Source organism: Citrus clementina, unplaced genomic scaffold (genome assembly GCF_000493195.1).
Source record: "Citrus clementina cultivar Clemenules unplaced genomic scaffold, Citrus_clementina_v1.0 scaffold_5, whole genome shotgun sequence".
Taxonomy (NCBI): Eukaryota; Viridiplantae; Streptophyta; class Magnoliopsida; order Sapindales; family Rutaceae; genus Citrus; species Citrus x clementina.
Window position 1 is genome coordinate 42307195 of NW_006262201.1, and position 25453 is coordinate 42332647.

Sequence of the window (25453 nt, forward strand, 5' to 3'; positions counted from 1 at the left end):
GTGGGCTCTATTGTGGATCTGCTTCATCTTTTCATCAGATCTTGAACTTCCAGCTGTTTCTAGATCTTCTTCTTCCAAAGCTAACTCAAGTCCTTGATGAACGAGAAGTGCTCTCATTTTCATCTTCCAAAGTGAGAAATCACCACCAATGGTGAATTTCTCAATCTCGGGTTTTGGAAGTGACATTGTTGCGATCCCCCTAGGGCTCTGATACCACCTGTTGAGTTTGAACACAACAGAAGCCAAAAGAAACTCCACGAATGAAGCAAAGATCCAAGAACTCACTCACAAGATCAGAAACCTGATCTTGAACACCAACACCAGACACAACAATTCAAAGGGAAAACTAGCACTCTTTTATTACTCAAATGATTACAAATCTGTCAAGCTTCGTAGAAGAAATTACAAGCTTTACAAAGACACCAGAATCACTCAAATTGGATGAAAAATGAAAGAGAAATGTATACCATATCAGATGCCACAAGTCAGCTCTGTTTATAAAGCATTTTCTGAGAATTCCCAAAGACAGCTAACAAATATAACGAACTTTAAACACGTCAGCATCGAGTTTGCACATTGGTCCTCAAACTTAAGTCAATCTGCACGAAAGCCACAGAAGTCTTAACTCTTTGCATTTAACCCCCTAAAACAGAAACTGATTCTTCACAGTCATAAATATGAAAATATTGTTCTATGGCACGACTATATTATTAAAGGAAGTTATAACTACATAAATAAAATTATATTAATTTTTCATAATCTCAATTAGGGGTAGGCATAATCAAATTGGAAGTAAAAAAATTTCGATCCAATTTGATTTTTTGGCGGTTCAGCTTAGCATTTTTTTTTAGGAAAAATCAAATATTTTGGTTTGCTATAAAACCAAATACTCTGGTTCAATTTTTGTTTTAAAATTTCAAATCCGAAAACTAAATCTTAAAACCAAAAAAAATAAATTAATTAAAGTCATGCCATGTAGAATTCAGGGATTGGTTGATCAAAACCAAACATAAAAAAAAAATTGATTGATACCGAAACCAAACTAAATATAAATACCCTTTAAAATTTTCAAATTGAACCAAACCAAAAATTCATAAACCGCACCAAAACCAAACCGATGCGCACCTAATCTCAATGTCACCCATCGTACAATTTTCATCTTCATGTATACCCAAATGCACAATACATCTTCCTCATACAATTTTTTATATTGGACAATTGATTTAAGATCATTTTACATTTTTACTATAACTTCATAATCACTTCTCCATGAACTTCCATTGTCCCATACGATTTTGTAAAAAAAAAAAAAAAAAAAAGTAGCCAATTAAAACCCAAAACAGCAAAAAATAAACCAAAAATAGTAGGAAATCAAGCCCAAAAACAACAAAAAATAACAAAACAGCAAACAACAGTAATGAAAGCCGGAGCAAATCGACCAAAAAAAAAAATCGACAGCAAAATCTACAGGAAATCAACCAAAATCAACAGAAAAAAAAGGTTAAAAAAACCAAGTAATCAAACTAAAAACTGCCAAAAAAAATCCAAAGATAGCGGTGAAAATAGCAGCAAAACAACTATTTGTTCAATCTTTGGCACAAGATATCAAAGCAATTCAGGATGCAACAATGGCCAAAAAAGGAAAAAAAATGGGTAGCAAATCAAAACTGAAAATAATCCAATATTAAACCCAGACCAACCAAACCGAAAAAAGAAAAAGAGGCAAAAAAAGGGCAGCACGTTACCCATTAACAGTGACCCAAAACACACGATCAAAATTCAAAAGTTGGAGCAAACAAGCTTAAATTAAATTAAAAAGTGATGAAACAAAAAAGAAAAAAGGTGGAGGGCATCTAAAGGAAAATGGAATTTTTTTCAAAAGCTTAATAAATTATCTTTTTAAGGAGATAAATAAGCTAACAAACAAAGTCTTTCTCGATGAGTGCAACCAAGACATGTTCAAGAGAAATAAATTTAAGCTTGCACAAAAATAGTTCCACGAAATGTAGCAGCAATTCAAAATGCAAGGAATAATGTTTATAATAATACTCCAAGATCAAAGCTGTTGGATAAATACGAGCTCAATATGTATGAAGCTAAGTACGAACATGAGAGAAAATATGGGAATTTATGCCAAGCAACAACACAACTGAAATAGCTGTTTTCATAGTTTATCAAAATCGACTAGATTGATCAACAAAGTGTTGGCTCTACTGGTAATTGAGTCCCCTTAAGTAGCTTGATTGAGTTTGCTCCCCAATTTGAGTCGCATGGAAGTCGCATTTGTTGGGAGAACCTGTGCCTCCTGGTTTGAGCGGGGACTTTTAGTCTGGGTTCTGGTACGGGTTTAAAAGTACCTCTCATAGTTGGGGCCCTCCTCAGAATAACTCGTGGTTAAGACAAAAAAAAAATCGACTAGATTGAGATAAATAGTCACCTTAATCAACTAAATCAACTCAAACTAATAAATCACAAAGCTTTCTAACTGGCACAAATTATCTAAATTTATCTTCTTTTCTTTTTTAAGGTAAATTTATCTGACTAAAGGATAATTAATTTCACAGACACTTTTACCTTCAATTGAAGAAAACCAACAAAATTCGGTAATAAAAAATTAAAAACAAAATCACTAATACATCGGATAAATTATACATACAAACTAATACTGTTAATAAAATGATGCTTGATCCAAGTTCTTCATAGCGAGAGTGGGAGCCAGGCAGAGGCTAATCGATCGAAAGTAAGGGAGAAAATGTGATTTTGTTTTTATTTTAATTTTAAGGAACCTTTCCAATCGGTTGCCTTTTTTTTATTTTTTATTTAAATTCAAACGAACAATCGTTGGAGTTTTAAGGAACTGCTGTAGTCTTGTACCATAGAGGAGATTTTAATCCGTGCATTGTAGCTGTAACCCTTTGTAATTTATTGATTCATTGGTTTTAGATACGATTTGATTTGATTGTTGTTTTTATATTAATGATTCTCAAAGGGAGGAAAAATCCACGGAATGTAAACATCATGATGAAATTTAATCACAGATTTTATTTTCATTTATTGATGAGATCTAATGCTGGAAATTATTATTATTTAATGCTACATCAATTGAAATTTTTTATAACATGCGTTTTAAAAGCATTACTGAAGAAGGGCTACTACTAGCTACTTGGAACTCCCAATTTGAACATTAATCCTTTTGCTGGGCCTGACGGTGTAGTCATATGGGCACATTGTTACTGATTTGGACCGAGTTGTGCTTCTAACACCCCTAAAAAGTCCGTAAAAAGCCCCATCTCGTCACAATCTTAACCCGAACAAAAATTACAATAAAATACATTCTCTCTTTCCATTGTTTTCGGTCCATTCTTTATGTCTTTTTCTTGAGCTGAAATAAGTAGTTCGGTATCAAAGCACCAAATCTTCTTATATCATTATAATAAAAGTACGTTTGGTATACTATATTATATTATATTGTATTATATTATTTTAATATTGGTGTATTATATTATATTGTATTGTATTAGCACTGTATTATAACGATATTATATAATATTTAGTACTACATTGTACTGTAATAATTTTTTTGTAATTAATTTAAATTAAATATTATATTACTATTTTATATTATATTAATATATTTAAATTGTATTAATATTTTATATTATTACTAATTTTAAATTAATATTATTCAAATTTAACTATTTATTATTAGTTATAATAAATTATAAATTTATTAATAAATTATAATTTAAAAATAAAAATATAATATAATAATATTAAATAATAAATTACATATTTATTAATTTATATTAATAATTATAATGTAAAAAATTATATTAAATTAAAATTTATTATTATTATTATTATTATAAAGTAAAAGTCAAAAAGTAAAAGCAAAAGTCAAGGGTCAGTTGCAAAAAGCAAAAGGGAGGGAAAAAAAAAAAAAAAAAACAAGCGGCAGTTACTTAAACCCAATGTGAGTTGGGTTTAGTTAATGCAGCAACTGTTGCATTAGCTTGTGCCGTTAATGTAGTATTACTATAATTTTTTATTTGTCAAATATGGTCTTGTATAAATTTAATGCAACGAGGAATTTTAATACAACAATCAAACAAGCCCTAAAAGAATTAACATAATTCCTTGTGAGTTTCCAGAAAAGAAAAAAGTTCTTGTAATCAATAATATTTACAAAATTTTCAGACTTACGGTTAATAATATATCTCATATCAATTCTTAATGTCTTTTATTTTTAAATAAAATTCTTCATTTTGATTTTTTTTTTTCTTCTCCTTTTCACGACAGGTATAAAACAAAATGAGCTAATAAACTATGAATGTGATGCATGCTCATTGTGCAAACAAGTCAGGTTGATAATTCTAAAGAGACAAAAGAGAAAGGAAACAACATTTAAAAAAAAAAAAAAAATCTACTAATTAACACCCAGTCGACATTAACTTGTATAAAATTTAAGAGAAATAGCTTATTTGTATAAAATTTTAGCGCAAATTTTTTTTTTACGAAAGATATCAAGGAAAGAGTCGTGGTTGTAGAAAATTTGTACAAAATTTACCGTTTATGAAGATTGTGGAAGTGTAACCAGAATCAGTTGAATTTTTCACCAGTTTTAGAGGGGTATTTTCAAGAAAGTGGACTTACGTATAAATTTCATTGGTGTTAATAACTCAAACTCATTTGGACCAAGGTTGATTTTTAACAAGCCCATCATTAAGACTAGGTATTATAGACAGCACTTGAATAAAATTTAGCGTAAAACGTTCACTCTTTACACGGCAGCCAACAGATGGAATTGAACATCTTTAGGAAGTTTGTCATTTGATGTATCAAGACTATCTAACGCTAAAAGCATATAATTAGAAAAATGAAGCTTTTCAGAAATTGTGATTGAACAACTTCTGTATTGTTCTTTTTTTTTTTCCGAGTAATGCTACACATTCTAAATTTTTTATCTTAAAAAATTATCCCAAATGATGTGTCCTTTATCAATTTGGTTGGTGAGATAATACAATTAATTCTCTTAGATTTTGTAAAGAATTATCAACCACTTAATTAATGACACATCATTTGGGATAACTTTTTATAATAAAAAATTTGGGATGTGTATCACTACCCCCCAAATCCACAAAGCAATCATTGGCTATTCAGTTACAAGAAAAAAAAAAATTAAAAAATTGCATTGGTTAATAACTTCTTGCACTTGGTAAGATATTGACAAGCATGGCTTTGTAGCTACTAGCTAGTTTATTGTTTGTTCGGTTGATTGGCATAAACTCAAACTTGCACGCTTCGATGCGTAATCAAGAAACGCACGCGTCCAAACGGGCCCTTAGTCCCGACTTTGCGGATTAATTCTTGCATGAGCTTACAAGCTACGCATCCTTCGCATTCGCCTTACCACTTTTATTTTTATTTTTATTTCTAACTTTCGGCTATTAGACAGTACGGCTAATCTGACATAATTTTGACCACAAATAAATAAAAAAAAAATCAACAATTTCCTTAACAAGTAAATATCATTCATAATTCATTTATCGCCTCACCATTCAGTGTTATAATTGGTAATTTATTACATATGTAAATTGAATAGATGCTGTCACCGCGCCTAATAGTACATGCACAGTCAGTCTCTCAACTTATCTTACATTAAATGGCCAAGTTCCAAAGCGTACACTTACACTCACTTATTCTTTGAATCAACAGATATTATTTTTCCTTTATAAAGACGTGCTTGTGGGTTCTCATAAGTTAAGAGAGTTTGCACTTTTTCTTTCCACCCTTCTCTCTCTCTCTCTCTCTCTCTCTCTCTCTTTCTAGCTGTTGTTTGATAAAGAAGTATGGAGAAAAAATCTGGAGTGAGCCACCTTTTCATCACCATTTTTGTGCATTGTTTCTCGACGTCCATGGTGGCTCCGGCGATCACCGATGTCACCATGTCTGCGGTTTGCCCCGGGAGAGACGAGTGTTCATTGGCGATTTACCTTTCAGGATTTCAACAGGCGGTACATTCATCTTCTTCTACTATCATCAATTTTCTCATTTCTTCATTCTTTCATATCTTACATGCATTAATTTCAATTAAGCTTCATGCTTCTATACACTTCACTTGTCTGGTCATTTAGATGCATGTTTACGTACGTACGTTTTTTTCGCTCATATTTTCGGGTCATTTCTTTAACAGGCTCTTGATAATTACATAATTATTTAGTCTAAAGTGCCATGAAAAAACCAAAAAGAATAAAACAAATCTGTTTGTCTCATCATATGAAATTTCCGTTTGCCTCTCAAAAAAAGAGAAAAAGAAAAAAAGAAATTTCGGTTGGGTTTCTCCTGAAATGCTTTCTTGAATATGGACAAAATGTCTAAGGCCAACCCCCCAAGTTTCCACTCGTACGTTGTAAAACTCAAACATGGGTCCACTTTCTTGTAGTCATCTATTTTTTTTCCCTTCTTTTTAAAAACAAAAACAAAAAAAAGAAATAGTTAAATAATGTTACTGCTCAGTTACCACATGATATGACGAGACAAATAAAATTTACATTAACCAACTTGTGATTTCGTCTTCATTTGTGATTTAAAAAGAGAAATGCTTTCGAGATTGTGTGCCCATGCCTTGTGTGACCTTTGCCAATAAAAACTAAAAAGAAGGTAGTGCTTAGAAGCAAGGCATGTTTATGTCATTGCGTGAACTTACCCGCGCATATAATTAATAAAAAGAATGGCTGACTCAGTCATAAAACTCTCTGACACTAAAGTAAAAGTTTTGGTAGCATGGATTTGTCGATCTTCTAATTAATTAATATAATGTTTAGTAGTTACAACAAATACAACATGGTTGGTTATTCTTCATGACAATTATGTGCTATCCTAAAAATTCATGAAGGTAGATAAACTTCGTGGGCCATTGGTAATTGGGTAAGTATTGAGTAATCAGCAGTCAGTGTGAGTATATCCTTCAGCCCAAATAGACTAATATTTAACTCGTAACAATTCTGGTGCGTGTTGACAGGAGAAGTTGAGAATCGCCATACCACTAACCTCATATGATGATTATTATTTTTTTCACTTCTGTTCTTTTAATTTTTTTAATTTTTTGCATTAAATTCCTTACTTATCACTCAATCAAATTTCAAACATCATTAAAATGCACTATTAAAAGCGCCTAAAATGCTATAAGCAATAATAACTCAAAATATCAAGCATCTCGCTTATTCCACCGCGCGCATTGTGTGAAATGCTGATTGCTTTTATGCGCCACCAAAATCACTCAAAATCTAAAATGACTCGTTTGATATTTGACTTTTTCGGGCAAACTTTTTTGTTCAATCACAGTTTTGTACCGTCACTTAATTATAATAGTGTTATTGAAACACCCAATTTGTTTTTGATTAGATAAAATCAAATTGTCTTAATTGAGACTTTTTTTTTTTCTTCCCTTTTAAAACTAGATATATGAATGTATTATGGTCATTGGGCTCATGAGTTAAGCAGCTTAACATACGTACATATGATGAATGCAGATCATAGGGCTTGGAACGCTTGTCATGATGCCATTGGTGGGTAATCTTTCAGACAAGTATGGAAGGAAAGCTTTGCTTACGGTTCCAATCACCCTATCCATAATTCCTTTAGGTATGCAGCATACTATTCAATTTAAAATGCACTTTTATTTATTTGTTTAATTACCTTTTTCTAAATTTAATTTTGATCCAATCAATCATGGAACCACTCAGTTTAACTAGAAAAGAAATTTGAGGAAATCAATTTAATGTTCACAACCACCAATTAATCAAAACCTGGATTAATTTTCACCTTATTGATTGACACGTATCAGTTCACAAATCAAGTGATACATTAAAAATACAATCAAAACTAACTTTTAATTTCGTTTGATTTATTAGTTCTTTTTAGATGAACTGTTTAATCGTACTTAATATAAATCAACAGAGAAAGTAATGAAGTACCAATATAACTATTAATTAGTGTTGTGAGTTGTACCATTTTCATCCAAAAAGAAAAGAAAATATAGAGAGAATAAAGTGATTGGTGAGCCCGGCTTTCTTAGAAGAAAAGTGACGCTTCTTCTTTTGCTAAATTTAAAGTTATATATATATATATATTATTGTGTCAGCATGACCGATACCATCCTGGAGTCGGTGGATTCTATCCAGCAAGTCAGATTCTTTGTCGATGCAGCAATAAATTTAAGGAGACTAATTTATCTATCTAAATATACAATTAATATGGCGTGCGTGTGTGTCTTTTTATTTATCATTTATTTATTTATTTATTTATTTTTGGTGTATCAAAGTTTCATAAACGGCTAATTTTCTGTAGATTATCAAGGAATCAAAAACAATAATAATGACAGTTGTTTTCAGCCATATTGGCTTACAGCAGGTCCAGGAACTTCTTCTATGCATACTACGTTCTCCGGACTCTCACAGCCATGGTCTGTGAAGGCAGCATCCATTGCCTCTCCCTTGCTTACGTGGTAATTATTTTGGGCCTTTTAAAACACAATAATGGGCCTATCGAGAGGCCCACTCTTAAGATTAACGGCAGAGTGGCCACTGGGCCCAAATAAAAGATTCTTTCAACTAAATTTAACGGTCTTTCAACATTTCCTACTGTAATCCAAACTCCAATGCAGTCAAAAAAGAAACAAAAAAAAAAAAAAAGAAAAAATATGGCTTTTCTGTTTACTTTCCCATTTACTCTTTCAATTTCTCATTTGAAAAATTTCAGGCAGATAATGTTCCTCCAGGGAGACGAGCTTCAGTATTTGGAATTTTCTCAGGAATTGTATCCGGTGCTTTCGTATGCGGCACCATATCCGCTCGCTTCATCTCTACTTCCGCCGCTTTTCAGGTATTTTAATTCACTCTCTATCTTTTTCCGGTGAATTCCATTTCTACGCCATGAATCGATTGTTAATTTATCAAACTCTTCTTATCGTGTTAGGCCGCAACTGCAGGGTCTATTATATCAGCTGTGTATATGAGAATTTTTCTCCCGGAATCTGTCAGAGATGAAGATTTGTATACTCCAATCCTCTCAAGCAAAGCTGAAATTAGTGCTTCATGTGAAGAATCCACTAAGAAATTGCAAGTATTCAAAAGGCTGCCTTCCATTGACGATATGGTTCATTTGTTGAAGAGCAGGTAAGCTAAGCGTAGCTTCTTTCGTTTCAGATAAAGATTATCTGCTGATCTGATTGAGAGCTTTTAGTTAATACAAATAAATACTATACACGCGCCGTAAGATCCTTTGATATGACATTTTTAACGAGCTTTGCGTTTATATTCAAATTTCAGCCCAACGTTTTCGCAAGCTGCAATCGTTGCATTTTTAAGCAATCTTGCTGATGCCGGTCTACAAGGTTCCATGATGGTATGTTTCATTCTTAAATTCTGCAATCGGGTTTTCAAACCCCAATGTGGCTGAATGATTACTGCACTTTGTTGTAGCAAACAAGGAATGATCTAATTTGATTTCATTTTTTATTCTCCCTTTTCCTGCAGTACTACTTAAAGGCCAAGTTTCACTTCAACAAGAATCAATTTGCTGACTTAATGGTGATTGCTGGGATTGCTGGGACAATTTCTCAGGTATATTTTGCATCGATGCTTGCACTGTGATCATCGTTAGCATTTCTTCTTTTATTCCATTGTACATGTTTCTTTGCCACATAGCTTCAAAATTTTCCCCGTGGATATGGAAAGTGAAACATTAATTTTTGCAGCTAATCATGATGCCCGTATTGGCTCCTACCGTAGGAGAGGCCAGGCTGCTTTCATTTGGGCTCCTTTTTGGCTGTGTTCATGTATGCTCTTTTCTGCTTCTGTTATTTGTCATACCTATCTCTCAGCTAAATTTGATTTCAGTGTGATTGTGACGTGTGAGTCCATCATTTTATTTGAAACTTTATGGTTTTGAATGCAGATGTTTCTCTACAGCGTTGCGTGGTCCTCCTGGGTACTCCTTTGCAGCTTCACCGGCAATTACAAGTTTCTTCATTTAGCACTTCTGAGTTTTCATTGTAGCTAACATTTTTAGAAATTGCAGGTTCCTTATGCAGCTGCTGTGTTCTCCATTTTGTCTGTTTTCTCACATCCATGTGTATGTTCCTCACGGCTTAATTAACTTGTATTGAAAATTGGTTTGTTAAAGTACTTTAGAGTGATTTGCTTTTCTTCTAAATGTGCAGCTGAGGACCATTGTATCTAAACAAGTTGCCTCCAACGAACAGGTATTTTCATTGGTACTTCCATTCTCAGTACTCCACTTTGGCACTTCCTGCTTGCCAATTGCATGGCTGACTGATCTTTTTCTTTTTCAGGGGAAGGCTCAAGGATGCATTTCAGGCATATGTTCTTTTGCTAATCTTGTCTCTCCTCTCGCATTTTCCCCTCTCACAGGTGATTGCAGATTCAGTTCAGCATAATTTATAGCTAACTGCTAATTGAGATTAACACATTTGAACTTTTCTTTCAGCTTTGTTCCTGTCCGATAGAGCACCCTTTAACTTCCCTGGTTTCAGTATCATGTGCATCGGATTTGTTTCAGTAAGAGCAACCTTTCCTTAAACTATACTCGCCCTTTTGCTTGATTAAAAATTCAAAACTAGGAGTTCAGATGCTTCCTTGCAGTTTAATAAAGTCTACATATTTGTTTGTATTAACATACTGTTCAAGCGAGCATCCTACATATCACGAACTGAATTAACAAGAGAACTTTCTGTGCAGATGACAGCATTCATTCAGAGTATCATGATAAGGGTGGCTCCTCCTCTTCCTGTTTCATCTCAAAGAGTCAGCAATTGCAACTCCGTGGTGGCTTAATAAGGGATATGAATCTGAAAACTTGAACCATTAATCCTTTGCAACCTACCTCGAATGCTTTAATGATGCATAAATTCTGAAGAACTACAGATTTGGAAGTAGCATATTGTAGCATTTTGGAATTGTAATGGTTGTCCATCACCTAGGACACGTGCTAAGTTTAAGTTATCAATCATTTAATTAAGATCAGCTAGAAAAGTCACAGTTTGCTGGAGCCTATTTGTGTAAGCTCACATAAGACTGAAAATTTCTCATGTTTAATTTATATCTCTAGGAATGGAATATTGCAGTGCTTATAAAATTATTTAGACTGAAAGAGCAGGAGACAGACAGACAAGCATTCATGCTGCTATATTATTGTATCTTTGAAATATGCTGCCTGAAAACTAGCCGGAAAAACTTGTCTGCTCTCTGTACGCTTTTTGTGGCATTGGGCCATCCATATTTGATTTCGAATTAAGGTAAAACAAAATGTTAGCTATCAAAGAAATCTTTAGTTGAAATCTTAACTTTATGAGAAAGAAAATTACAATATCAGGTGTTTCATTTTTCTTCGTTACTAAAAAAAATTCTGGAAAATGAAATGGAGCATGTGAATATGAGAATTTTTCTGCCTGAGATGCAGAGTTTCATCTTACAAATTTATTTAGTAAGGAAGGCTCAAGTAAACAGCGTGAGAACTGTGAACAACACAATCGTAATCAGCACGAGAAGGCTAAGGCCATAACCCAAATCCCATTTGAGACCATAAGGCTGGTATTGGCGCGCACCATATTACATGGGATTGCATTAACTAACACAATACAATCTCATATTTGGTAAAATGTTCAAATTATGGTGTACTGTGTGTACATAGAGTAGACCATAATTTGAACACTGCTTTCATGAAAAAAAATTTAAGGGGTTCAGGTTTTGTGCGATACAGTACTATTCACATTAATTTTTTTATTTTTTAATTTCTTTAATTAAAATAAAAAAATTAAATAAAATAAAAAAACTCAAATATGTTGTTGTTGCCAATGTTGGTGAAATGCTATTGACAATTTGACAGCGGACGACTATCGGTGGCCATAGCATAACATCACACTTTGTAATAAAATTTAGTATTGTTATAATATTTATTATTGGGAGTACGTAATAGTGTGAATTATTACCAAAAAATGCTTCCATTTATTGTAAATTTATGGTAAAAAAAAAATTTGAAAGCTAAAGCTTTGGTTGTTGATGAACGAAAATTCATTTGCTAATAATAGTTGTGCAATTGCATAGCCCCAAAAATAATTATTATAATGGTATCAAAATATAGTTCAAATAACAATAAAGTACAACGGTCAACCGCAGCGTGTGGCAATCAACGGTAGCTTTTAGTGGTTGGTGATGAAAATTGTTTATCTCAATCAGAAATGTTTAATTATCAATTGAATGTAAAGATTGATAAAATATAAGTGAATATAAATTCTTAATTGAAATATAAATAATAATAATAAAACATTAATGAATCTTAAATTGTTAACTTAATATAAATATTAAAATAAAAAATTATTTTATGTAATACAATATGGTATTACAATATAATATAATATAATATAATACAATATAATATGCCGTAAACACACTAAATTGATAATGACCATCAAAGTTATCCGCTAAGAAGTGGACACATGACAAATCCAGTAATTTAGAAATCCCTCTCGACAGATTATTTACACCTTTGGTTTATTATTATTTTATCGATTTATAAGAAGTCAGAATCTTATTTTACTTCTAATTTATTAGCATTTGGATTGTACGTTAATGATTAATCTTACCACGTCGCTTGCAAGTTTGGACCTTGTGACTCCAATTAATGGACTGGATCACAGTTACCTGATCTCTACTCCAACCCCTTAAATCTCCTCGACATCATCATCACATGCCCGAGCCCGACACAGCAAAGCCGCCGCCCCATTCTCTTCAACCCCCAAAATCTAGACGAACCCGCGAATCTTTCGTCGTTGTTATTATTGTTATTTTTAATTATTATTTTAAACCAAAATTATGATTACGTGGCCCGATATCTTCTTCTTGTTGATGCCATTTCTAAACTTCTCCTGTTTGAACTTGACCAAAGAAAACGTGCGATCACCAGCATTTCAACTACTTCTTGACAGCCGTGCCAAAACCCGAACCCAACGAACGATGTTGTCTTCATTAATTAATCTCTTAATAAAGTTAATTAATCCACGCCTTGATATTGAAGAAAATAACTCTAGCCTCGTAACCAGCCACGTGTCCTAAAAACTGCGCCACTACAGCACATCATTCTCTCGTTTTCTCTTTCCTTTTGCTTCTTTTGTTCACACCCCTTACCGCCTTCAGTTTTTGCCGTTGGTTTCCTCAGAGAAACCAAACTAGCCGCCGTTTAATGTAACCGTGAACCGTCCGTTATTCAATCGAAATTGCTTCTTTACGGTTCCTCCGGTTATACGAAGATAACATTTTCATTTCTCTGCAATCTGTTCTCTTTTGCATGCTCTGAATTTATTTTCGAAATTTTAAAATATCCATCCACATTTGGTTAGTAAAAGAAAAAAAACAAAAATCCAGTATTTTGAATATAACTGAATGGGGGAGGATTCAGAAACTATCGTGTATCTTCATGGTGACCTGGACTTAAAGATTGTCGAAGCTCGCCGATTGCCAAACATGGACTTGGTCACGGCGCGTATCCGAAGATGCTTCGCCGCATTTGACACGTGTCGTATTCCGTTCACGAACAGTAAAAAACGCGTGTCCCACCGTAAAATGATTACCAGCGATCCATACGTCACCGTTTGCCTAGGCGGAGCTACAGTGGCGCGCACGCGCGTGATATCAAACTGTCAAAATCCGATCTGGAACGAGCATTTCAAAATCCCGTTGGCTCATCCGGTTTCTCAAATCGAGTTCTACGTCAAAGACAACGACGTGTTTGGCGCCGACTTAATCGGCGTCGCAACCATTCCAGCGGCGAGGATAAAATCGGGAGAATCAATCAGCGATTGGTTTCCGATTTTGGGCTTGTACGGTAAACCGCCGAAGTCTGAAACGGCGGTTTTTATGGAAATGAGGTTCTTGCCGTGTGAGGAAAATCCATTATACCGTTATGGAATCGCAGCGAATCCGGACAGTTTTGGAGTTAATAACAGTTATTTTCCAGTGCGGAACGGAGGGCACGTGACGCTGTATCAGGATGCGCACGTGCCGGAGTCAATGTTACCGGAGATTGAATTGGAAAAGGGGATTCAGTATAAGCACGAGAGGTGCTGGGAAGATATCTGTCACGCGATTTTGGAGGCCCATCATTTGGTTTATATCGTCGGATGGTCAGTTTTCCATAAAGTGAAGCTTGTGAGAGAGCCGACGAAGCCGTTACCGAGTGGCGGGAATTTGAGTTTAGGGGATTTGCTCAAGTATAAATCGCAAGAAGGGGTCCGGGTTTTGTTATTAGTTTGGGATGATAAGACTTCGCATAGTAAATTTTTCATTAATACGGTACGGATTTTGTTTTTCCCCCCTCTTTTTTTTTTAAATTTTGTTTTTTTTTTCTCTTTTTTTAAAACTTTTATTATTATTATTATGATTAACCTACACATTTTTTAAGAGGCAGCAAGTAGTTACAGCAAAATCCTTACTATTATTATTATTATTATGATCATCATCATCATCATCATCATTGCTTTTTTTTTTTTTCTCTTTATTACTTACTTTCTTACTAAAATTGGAAATTTGACCACTTACTATTGCATGAAAGATTTTTGTTGGTAATGGTGACTAGATTTTAAAGTTCTTGTCTTGCGTGTATGTTTGCATTTTAACTCAATATGCACGTGAGAATTCTTAATATGTTCTCAATCTTGACGAGTGGGGTTATGGTGCAGGCCGGAGTAATGCAAACGCATGACGAGGAAACGCGGAAGTTCTTCAAGCATTCTTCTGTTCATTGTGTGCTCTCACCTAGATATGCCAGCAGTAAGCTTAGCATTTTCAAGCAACAGGCATGCTTTATACCATGTTGGTCAATTCTTAAAAGTTATAACTATTTTACCCTTGTGCCAGCAATTTGAAATGTTAACTATATATTTGTCTAGGCAAACTGTGATTTGAATGATTTACAGTATCCGCATGGCATTTGATTCCAGGTTGTTGGAACCCTCTTCACGCATCATCAGAAATGTGTGATCGTGGATACGCAAGCATCTGGAAACAACCGGAAGATAACTGCTTTTATAGGTGGGCTTGACCTTTGTGATGGCCGGTATGATACACCTGAACATCGACTATTTCGGGATCTTGACACTGTATTTCAGGATGATTATCATAATCCAACATTTTCCGTAAGTAGATGACTCCTTGGAATTTTGTGATATTCTGTTTTCGATTATTCTGATTCACCAAATTTAGTGGATTTGATAATTTAAGTGCTGAAGTGAAAGGTTAAATGGTCTGCTGCTGCCTGCTATTGTCATGCAAGGAATTTAGGTTCATATGTCTTAATGATGCTTCTTCCAGGCCGTATGCCTATTAGACGAAATATATTTCTCATTCTTTCACTTATTTGTGTAGGCAGGAACCAAGGGTCCAAGGCAACCATGGCACGACTTGCATTGCAAAATTGAAGGTCCTGCTGCATATGATGTGCTTACAAACTTTGAGCAGCGTTGGAGAAAAGCCACAAAATGGTCAGAGTTTGGACAACGCTTCAAAAGGGTAACCCGTTGGCATGATGATGCTCTAATAAAATTAGAACGCATTTCATGGATACTTAGTCCTTCCTCATCAGTTCCTAATGATCATCCTAAATTATGGGTTTCCGAGGAGGACGATCCTCAAAATTGGCATGTCCAGGTTAATCATTTGGCATTTCATAAAGAAAGTTCTATGATTCTTTTTGGAGCTGTTCAGTCTTGTAGCAATCTTTGTTGATGCTTCCTATTTGACAGGTTTTTCGTTCCATAGATTCTGGATCTGTGAAAGGATTTCCCAAAGATGTTTATCAAGCTGAACTCCAGGTTTTTATTTCTTCTAATACTAATAATTGATTTACAGTTGCTCTGCTTATTACACTGAAGTAACTGGTTGACTGATAACATTCTTTTTGTTGTAGAATCTTGTATGTGCCAAAAATTTGGTGATAGATAAGAGCATTCAGACAGCATATATCCAGGCAATTAGATCTGCGCAACACTTCATTTATATTGAGAACCAATATTTCTTGGGATCGTCATATGCATGGCCTGATTACAAAGACGCAGGTTGATCATCATCTTTACTGAATTTGTGTATGCATATTTTTTTTCCTGAGTTTTCAGCATCCTAGTACATCATGCCTGTGTTTTATTACTATTATTTTTTTAATGCACTTGATGATCATTTCTGTCAACGAAATAAATGTTATCGTATGTTAATTTGGTAATTATATTGCTACCTGTAGATGAATCTCTCTCCTTACAGTCTTTACTATGTCTTTATAATTAGGCGCTGATAATACAATCCCAATGGAGTTGGCATTGAAGATTGCAAGTAAGATTAGAGCAAAGGAGAGATTTGCTGTTTATGTTGTCATGCCAATGTGGCCTGAGGGTGCCCCTTCTTCTGCCTCTGTGCAAGAAATTCTCTATTGGCAGGTAATTTGACATATAAGACCAACAACCACAAATGAAGCAGTTAATTAGCCCAAATTAAGGTGCTGAAATTTGAAATAGAAAATGGATCTCTGAAAGTAATGAATTTACTTGAGATACTCATATGGACATTTTTTGGTTAAATATTGTTAATATAAGCTACTACATCAGAAGTGATTATTTACTTGTTATTGAAATAGTTTGATAGTCCACCCAATAGTGGCATTTGCCACCGAGAAATCTTAGTAAATTTGTTGCCCTGGATATGTTTGAATCCGTGCTACTAATATGCAATAATACTGTCTGATGCTTGAATTTTGGCTTTTGCAGGGACAAACAAGGCAAATGATGTATGAAATCATAGCACAGGAGTTGAACTCAATGCAAATGGAGAACTCACATCCACAGGACTATCTAAACTTCTACTGTCTTGGTAACAGGGAAGAAGTTCCCCAAGGAGAGCCTGGTTTGAATAATCAAACTTCCAATGGAGAATTGGTAACCATACAAATTTTATTTTCTTATAATTCAATAAAAATCATGGATGATGATCAGACTCTAAAGAAATACTTTATCATGACTTATCATAGTCTTCAATATTGATGGATACATAAACTTTTGACATAAGCTCTTCATGATCTATTTTCCAGATTTCAGCTTCCCAGAAATTTCAAAGGTTTATGATATATGTACATGCCAAGGGAATGGTAGTAGATGATGAGTATGTAATTCTGGGATCTGCCAATATAAATCAACGATCTTTGGCTGGTGGCAGAGATACGGAGATAGCCATGGGAGCATATCAACCCCATCACACATGGGGTAAGAAGAAGGAACATCCGCACGGTCAGGTTGGAAGCTCCTTCTCTCCTTATCAGGTGACATATTATGCATTGTTATATTTCTGGAGAAAATCTAATTGATTGATCCATCTGCAGGTTTACGGATACAGAATGTCACTGTGGGCCGAACACATGGGGATGCTCGATGATTGCTTCAGGGAGCCTGAAAGTTTGGAATGTGTAAAATTTGTGAACACGATTGCAGAAGATAATTGGAAGAAGTTCACAGCAGATGCTTTTACACCATTGCAGGGGCATATTCTCAAATACCCTGTTGAGGTAAAGAGTAACGGCAAAGAAAGCCCCTTGCCCGGCCATGAAACGTTTCCAGATGTTGGCGGTAAAGTGCAAGGAGCTCGATCAAATCTGCCTGATGCACTAACTACATAAATCTCTAATTTATCATTGTTTATAATTTTACATGAATATATAATTCAATTCCCCTCGGTTCAATCTCATTGAAACATTGCGCGAGGTTGTCACTTATTAACAGTTGCAAAGAAACAAGGTACATGTTGCGTTGCTGAGGATAGCTATTGCATCATTTAATTCTTTAAAGTCCGTGAAAGTTGAAGATTTTAGGATTTAAAAGCTTGCAAATTAATGTGAGTGGGTATAGAGTAACTATTCTCATTACTAAAAGAAAGTCTAATGGGGCACCGATGTCTAAATTAGTTACATCACAAATCTGCATTTGAAATAAATGGAAAATACAGAGGTTTATTGGCTTGGTTGAAGTGTCTCACCACATAACATTCTCTCTCACCAAATGAAAATATGTATGATACTCATAAAATGCAAAAAGAAGAGAACGATAACCAATGAGATGAGGCAAACAAAGTCTGAATGTGAACTTAATTAACAGTCACTTGTCCAACCATGCCAGCTCCTTGGTGAGGGGAACAGTAGAAAGAGTAAGTGCCTTTTTCAGTCAGAGTAACAGCATAAGTCTCTCCAGGACCATTGAGAAGGTCTTCTGTAGACATGGAGATTTTTGAAACATCAACACCACTCGGAATCTCATCTTCATCGAAAACAACGTTGTGTGGGAACCCAGCATTGTTCTTGAACACAATCTTTTCACCGGAGCTGACAGAGAAAGAGCTTGGAACAAAAGCCAAGGACCCATCATCACCACCAAGCAAAACCTCAATGGCCATGGCATTGCTAGCAAGCATTGCGCTGGCAGCTGTGGCCGCAACGGCCACTCCAACATCTTTGAGTGTGGCCTTGATGCTGAGCTTTGGGACAGCAGAGGCTGAGGCCTTCATGGTGGAACCAACAACTCTGGCTGGTGTTGCACCGGCTTTAAGGCCGGTGAAAGTTGGGACGGTGACAGCTGCAGAGGTGACAGTAGCCATTGTAACTGTAAATGGGGTTCTGCTGTTTTTTCTTTTTGAGTTATTGGAAATCAACACTCGAGGAGAAGGGAGGTTGGTTTTTAATAATAAGTGACAAGATTCTCAAGTTCATTTTGTGTGGCCTATATTTGAGGATAACCATGTGTAGATAAAATGGACGACAAGTAAGATTGGCAGAGAAATCGTTTATCTACTGAGAAATGCTCTGATTGGCCAGGTAAGATGCTATCTGGTGACGTGTCACATGCTTGCTGATGTGAGGTGGAGAATGCGGGAGATTAGAAATTACGAAAGTTAGAGGAAAAGGATAAAGTTTTGCATGGTGATGCTACCCTATAATTGGACATCTCACCTTTATCTTGCAATCACGAAATAATTCTTACAGATGGATGAATCATGCAAGCGAGTTCGGTGGTTTCAAGCAGCATTCGGCTATGATATTTTCCCTAGTATTGCGATAAAATAAAAAAATAAAATTGTCTCCATCCAATCACCCTATAATATCTTAACACGTATGTGGTATAATATCTGATACCTTATGTGGAATAAATTGAGCTCATGCCGCAGATATTTTTAAAGGTCGGCCTGCAGATATGACGAGTGGATCAGGCCCGCCGCAAAATTACTTCGCTGGAAACTACCTAACGCAAAATTTGTGATTTGAAACCATTTCAATAAAATATCAAAATCTTTGCCTCGCAAGGACTCACACCCCATAATGTGCTCTCATAATGTGCTCTATCACAATATGTTATGACTTATTCCTCTTCTCGTAATCGAATAAGAAGAGTATATATCTTGCTTTCAAATGTGAATATAGCACGTATATTTTCTGAATATTTGGAGGAGAAAGTTATTCCCAACAGATTAATGATTGTAGATATATGTAGACCTTTGTTTGTAAAAAGGGGGGGGGGGGGGGGGGGGGGAAATCAAAATCTATTCAGCCTTGCTTTCAAACTATTATGTCGTGTTCCCGTGAGTGGTCATGAATCCAGATTCTATACAAATTAAATAAACATCTAGGACTATCAAACATTGCAATGATACCTAATGGTATAATCCTTAACTAATATAAAGGGTGGATGCTCAGAGTGTATCATAGACTCTGCAGTGAAGTATGAACATCGGGGATGAGGTGATGATGTTCAATGGACAAATTATTAACGGAAGGATACTACAATCTCACATTGCTAACATAAAGCGGTATATATGCCAGAAAGTTTGTTCTATCTCAAAAAAATATCAGTCGCACCACAATTCACTAAATTCGCTAGACTCCACCATCCATAAACCGGAAATAAATTTTTAGCTATAATGTCCTGGAAATCCAACAGAACTTTGTGGTTAACGAGTCGTTTTCCTTCTTTTGCCCAGTGGCTCGCCAATCCAGCTTTGATGTGAGTGCATAAATTAAAAGTTCATTCATGATGGGATAATAGAGAAAGCCTCAAAATTAAAGAAGTCTATCAATCATTATGATGTTCCAATCGTAATCTCAGTCTCCCATCCTTAAAACAAAACAGGAGTTCTAAGAAAAAGAAAGCCAACAGTTCTGAGACATTTGAAAACAAAGGCAATAGCCGATAAGCTACCAACTATGGGATGCTGCATCACAACCACATAAACATCACTGCTATAAATCATATAAATCTATGTAATTATTTAGCAGCTCATATGTTGCTCTTCACTAATTCGTTTGTACTACCGAAAGCAACTAATAGAAAACTCATACAGTTCCTCAATGTGAAGGTACTTTTACTTCTATTCACTAAGTTGTGGACATTTCTTATAGAGCTGGAAAAAAAGAGGATAACAGAGACCACGCAAATATCTTCTATCCACTAAATTCCATTAAAGGCATAATTTTTTGGGATATGCAATATCAAACCCATGGAAGTGTGTTCCAAGGATTGAATATATTCACAGGGATTTTTTAAAGTAATTTTCCCACCTGCCAAGCTACAACTTCTTAGAGGTTCTGGCAAATTATTAATCAAAATCTAAATGGTAAACAAGTAAACTGATACTACTGAATATTGATTTGCTTACATGTCGATACACAAAAGTCACTTGGACAAAGAGTTTCGATAAAGAGCATTTTAGGTATCCGACGTAACCTCACAGATAAACATCATACCAGATTCCGGAAGCAAGGTTATTAGATGAAATAAGAAGGTGGAAACATCAAATATTGGAACCTCCTTCACACAGAGAACTCTTTAGCCAACTTTACTAACATCCAAAAGGGAAATTGTGCTACCAACAGAGCCACAAGGTAAGAATCATCCATGCTAAATATCAATTATTATTTCTAGAGAAATCTTAGTGTTAAATAAAAGCATTGTTGATCCAATTTTTCAACTTTTAACTAAAAGTCAGCCCTATTTTGACATAAGTGATACCCTAAATCAAGAAGTGGCAAATTTGCACCAAGACAGGTCAGGATACACCAGAAGTTGAAGAGCTCAAAACTCACACAAGTATAGTTACTATCAAAATTCCATCTAAAATATCTTACAGAATGCCCTAGCCAAATTATGTCGAAAACACAACAAACAGAAATCTACCACGATCACTAAGCAAACTATCGAAAATTAACCAAACACAGTCTCTATGCTAGTAAGATTTTTATTATATTATATAATGTACCATTCAGTAAAATGAATCCAATAATTTATTACTTACACAATGCCAGCTAAAATAAATTTATGTACAAACATGATCCATATAAACTACTGGTATAAAAAAGAGAATGTACAGTATACAAAGCAATGACTTGACCTCCTTAGATTCGAAAAACATTGTTACCGTCATCGTCGTCATCATCCATATCGAATAACTTGAAGCCAACATCCCACTTAGCATCCCTATAATTGAAACTCGGATTCACATAACACTTCATCTCATGGAACAGGTTCAAATTATCCACGAGCTTGTGAAACACATTGCATCCACAGCACTGCAGTAAAATCATCAATAGTCAATAATCAATAATCAATTCTCAACAACACAAAGAACAAACCCTGGAGATTAAGGCTATTATCAATTACCTGAACGAATACGGTGCCATCGGTGTAGGCATGGGGATTGATAGCGCGAGTGGTTCTCTGTCCACAAACATTGCATGTAAAGGCAACGCGCATCCGCCTACGTGGTGATTTCGTGAAGAGAGACCATGGGAAGGTGGAAACCTTCTCCGTACTTGATCCCTCCTCAGCTCCAGCTGGCACGGATGGACCTTCCATACCCGAACCCGTCGTCCATCCTCTCACCGATGCCGCGCTCAAAACCAACCCCATCGCTTCATCCTAATTTTATTAATTACCCAGAGGAAAAAAAAACATAAATTGAAGATATCAATCAATTAATTAGATGTTAAGATTTTTCTAAATTTTTCTACTTATAAAAAGTTATAATTTTACCTTTGAGAGCGTTTGGTTGCCAAAGAGAGGAACGATGCTGGTCTCCTTGGAGTTCGATTGGAGATCGGAGTCGTTGCCGTTCTCTGAGACAATGAAAATTAATTAGACAAAAACAAAAATAAAAATAATGAAGAACAAAATAAAATTGGATAAGTGATATTACTTTTGGAGGGGGCAGGGAATCGGACGAGTCTAGCTGGCGAATTTTTGGATTTGATGGAGAAGATGGTGAGAGGAGAAGACGATGGCGAAACAATCGTTGCCGAGGAGCTTAGAGTTTCCATGGCTGTTCACTCTTCACAGAGACGTGATATGTGCGTTTTTGCTTCGATATTTCTGCTTTGCTTTGGTTCGACTTCAACTCATTTCAACATAAATTCTGTTGAGGTGTCCCAAAGACTTCTCGCGGATTATATGACGGCCCATTGAATGATCTGGGCTTCGATATACGCAGATCAGTACTGGGCTCACGAAACCACAACTTTTTTAGCTATACGTTTTTTTTTCTTTTTTTTCAAATAATAATAATAATAAGAACAACGAGTAATGATACAGCCACAAACTCTTGTATAAATTTATTTTGTACAAATTGATGTGGCATGATAAGATTGGTTGAATTAAATATCACTTGGCTCACATAATTTGTTTTTATTAATTTATATTTTCATTCAACCAATAAATTAATGCCACGTCAGTTTGTACAAAATAAATTTGTACAAAAATTTGTGGCTATATCATTACTCTAAGAACAACTAGTGTACGCCGAATATTGGGGAAGTGCTTTTAGCATCACTCAAAGTCTGGGAGCTGGCTGGCAGATACAAGCTAACGCTACAATGTTGCAAATTCTGGAAGGATTTTTCTCCTTTTAGATTTCTGACGCAGCAGGGAAGCAAAGTGAAGATAACACACGACTACCCAGGAAAAAAATTTATGAAATTGATTAACAGTTTTATAAACTAGGGTTTTCCCCTTTTTATACGATAAACCTGACAAGTATGAAAATATTAAAAAGAGTAAAATTAAAATATTAAAATAAAATAAAATTATAATGACCGAAATAATGGGGGGGGGGGGGAAAGCACTCAATTATGACATCTAGATAAAAATATAACAATGTAGAAAGAAATTTAAAATTGGGTAAAACTCTTCAACTTGTGATTCAGGCCTAAAGAAGGAATTTCAAGATGATTTATGAACAAAAATCTTTTTTAATAAAGACATATCAAACAAGTAAATCGCTCATTGATAGACACTTCTACAGTTTTGTCTAAAGATCAAAAGTTGGTGTGTGTATCTTTATGTGTCATGGGACTTTTTTTTTTAATTTTTTTGAAATTTCTAAATTGGCTGCAGCTGTAGATTTATAAGTTTGGACTATTTGACCTATGCGTAATAGTTGTAAAATGACTATTAATTCTTAAAAAAAAAATTGCATGCCAACACAGAATTTGAATTCTTATGAGGTTTTGGACAGACAATTATCAATAGAAAAATATTGCCTAAAATTCTTACAGCTTGTTATTAATTTTGCAGACTGCAGAGTAGAACTTACACCATCGGGCATACAACAAAGTCGAAAAACCATTGGCAAAAGACTGCCCCACAATGCAGTATCATAACCATCCTTTGAAAAGGCCAATAAAAAAGGTCGCCGTTGCCGGGGATCGAACCCGGGTCACCCGCGTGACAGGCGGGAATACTCACCACTATACTACAACGACAATTGATGAGAGCAACTCCATTTTTTTTATTTCATATCGTTTTGTTACCGTAATCTATCCTTTTATTTATTATTGAGACGGCAACTAGTCCTGGGCAAATATGATTGCCCTATTGTGTATTCCTTTATGTTCATTTGAGATTAAGGGAAGAGTATGTAAGTATCAATTAATCTACCTTTTTTTTTCTTAACAAATTTTCCCCCAATTTTGTACTAGAAATAAGATTTCAAAAGTTCGAATCGCTCTCACACACAGCTTTAATTTGAAGGAACACTACCATTTTATGGAGAATGGTACTTTCATTCTTTTTATGGTTTGGTTTTACCACTTGCTCTCTAATAAATGTAAATTACCACATTTTATCTTTGGTGATAAAATAGTAACAAATGAAGGATAAATGTGGTATTTTTACATACAAATTGATTATTTGAGAGTCCTACAAATGAAAGTTAGTTAATTTATTAATTAAACATTTACCCTTTGACAATGTAATTTTTTTTTGTTATTGTATGTTTTAATTTCAAAGATGGAATGAGATATTAAAGATTTATCAATTAAGAACATAAATTGTAAAAATAATTTCTAAAAAAGATAAAATGTTATTCTCTTAATTAATTTTATTGAATCTTTGAAGAAGATTATTTTATCAAATTGATCCTCTCTCTTGGTCTCTTCCCTTTTTCCGAAAATCGATAAGAGAAGGCAGCAACTGCGGTGAAGGTGAAAAATGGGATTGTTACGATTGTGGGTGCTAGTAATAGCCATAGGTGGAACATAGTAATAGCCATAAGTATTGAATGCGGAATCTTTGTCTGATTGCTAAAGTAATAGCAGGCATCCTCCCCATCTAATGCGCTCTACTTCACTCTTCTTCTCTTATTAAAGATTGGCCATTTAATTGCTTACATTTACTCTCTCAACCAACTTTTCTTTGTTTGCTTCCGAGTTCCGACTGTGAATTGATGGGAATCCGAAGTAGGTAAATAAATAAATAAAAATGTTGTAATATTATAACAATAATGCAAATAAACTTCTCAATTATTATTATTATTCAACAAGTGAGATGACATGTTACAGAATGATAGATTTAATTACTATTTTTCAAACTAACTAATCGTGACGGTGACGGTGATGGTGATACAATTTTATTTGATTTTTGTATTAAGATGGTCTTATTCATATAAGCATTTCTCAAGCTATAAAACGTGTCAAATATCTAGAGTACATGCCTCCATATTTAAGGATATAAATATCATATCATATATATGGATCAACTTCTCACTTGACATAATCTTTTGCTCGTGTAAAGAAGGTTGAGATTGATTGTTAACAAAAGAAAAAAATTTTGTCGCTGTTGGTTTTGGACTTGAACTAAATAGATACTCTAGTTTATAGTGTGTGTGTTTGGTGAACAAATTAATGCTATGCTCTAGTTTCCATTGTATGTAGTAAATATTATAAAAACTCATACCTTTTCCTTGAATTGATTTAAGAATCTTCAGGTTGCTGGGTTTATATATAGAATTTCAAAAGAACCATTTAAGTCATAATAGGCAATTGATTAAGATATTAGAAAGTTGAACTAACTGAAAAATTCTCCACT

At 34.7% G+C, this 25453-nt stretch overlaps 4 protein-coding genes and 1 non-coding gene across 6 annotated transcripts; 2 read left to right on the forward strand and 3 right to left on the reverse strand.

The window, feature by feature from the left end:
- Positions 1–5801: 5801 nt before the first annotated feature.
- On the forward strand, positions 5802–11279 carry LOC18041709 (hippocampus abundant transcript-like protein 1). The gene is made up of 14 exons (XM_006435201.2): positions 5802–6014; positions 7533–7644; positions 8394–8506; positions 8761–8883; positions 8977–9176; positions 9330–9405; positions 9537–9623; positions 9758–9838; positions 9958–9990; positions 10081–10134; positions 10223–10264; positions 10355–10433; positions 10510–10580; positions 10761–11279. Exons 1-14 carry the CDS (start codon positions 5850–5852, stop codon positions 10854–10856), a joined length of 1332 nt encoding a protein of 443 aa, XP_006435264.1. The 5' UTR covers positions 5802–5849; the 3' UTR covers positions 10857–11279.
- Positions 11280–13125: 1846 nt separating this feature from the next.
- On the forward strand, positions 13126–17748 carry LOC18043059 (phospholipase D delta). 2 transcript variants are annotated; one of them, XM_006435202.2, is made up of 10 exons: positions 13126–14369; positions 14756–14872; positions 15017–15211; positions 15441–15722; positions 15818–15886; positions 15982–16129; positions 16353–16501; positions 16829–16996; positions 17149–17349; positions 17437–17748. In XM_006435202.2, exons 1-10 carry the CDS (start codon positions 13461–13463, stop codon positions 17728–17730), a joined length of 2532 nt encoding a protein of 843 aa, XP_006435265.1. In that variant the 5' UTR covers positions 13126–13460; the 3' UTR covers positions 17731–17748. The 2 variants fall into 2 exon arrangements, with proteins under 2 accessions (XP_006435265.1, XP_024040365.1); XM_024184597.1 differs by having other exon boundaries at positions 15441–15584.
- A 193-nt stretch (positions 17749–17941) lies between these two features.
- LOC18043060 (plastocyanin) lies at positions 17942–18831 on the reverse strand. Its single transcript, XM_006435203.2, has one exon. The coding sequence runs from the start codon at positions 18699–18701 to the stop codon at positions 18195–18197; it is 507 nt and encodes a 168-aa protein (XP_006435266.1). The 5' UTR covers positions 18702–18831; the 3' UTR covers positions 17942–18194.
- Positions 18832–21324: 2493 nt separating this feature from the next.
- Positions 21325–22492, reverse strand: LOC18041907. The gene is made up of 4 exons (XM_006435204.2): positions 22290–22492; positions 22127–22209; positions 21755–22012; positions 21325–21663 (listed from the first exon to the last, which is right to left on the reverse strand). The coding sequence occupies exons 1-4, from the start codon at positions 22408–22410 to the stop codon at positions 21490–21492; spliced, it is 636 nt and encodes a 211-aa protein (XP_006435267.1). The 5' UTR covers positions 22411–22492; the 3' UTR covers positions 21325–21489.
- A 1286-nt stretch (positions 22493–23778) lies between these two features.
- On the reverse strand, positions 23779–23850 carry TRNAD-GUC. The gene has a single exon. It is a non-coding gene; the product is annotated as a tRNA-Asp (tRNA).
- Between the last annotated feature and the right edge of the window lie 1603 nt (positions 23851–25453).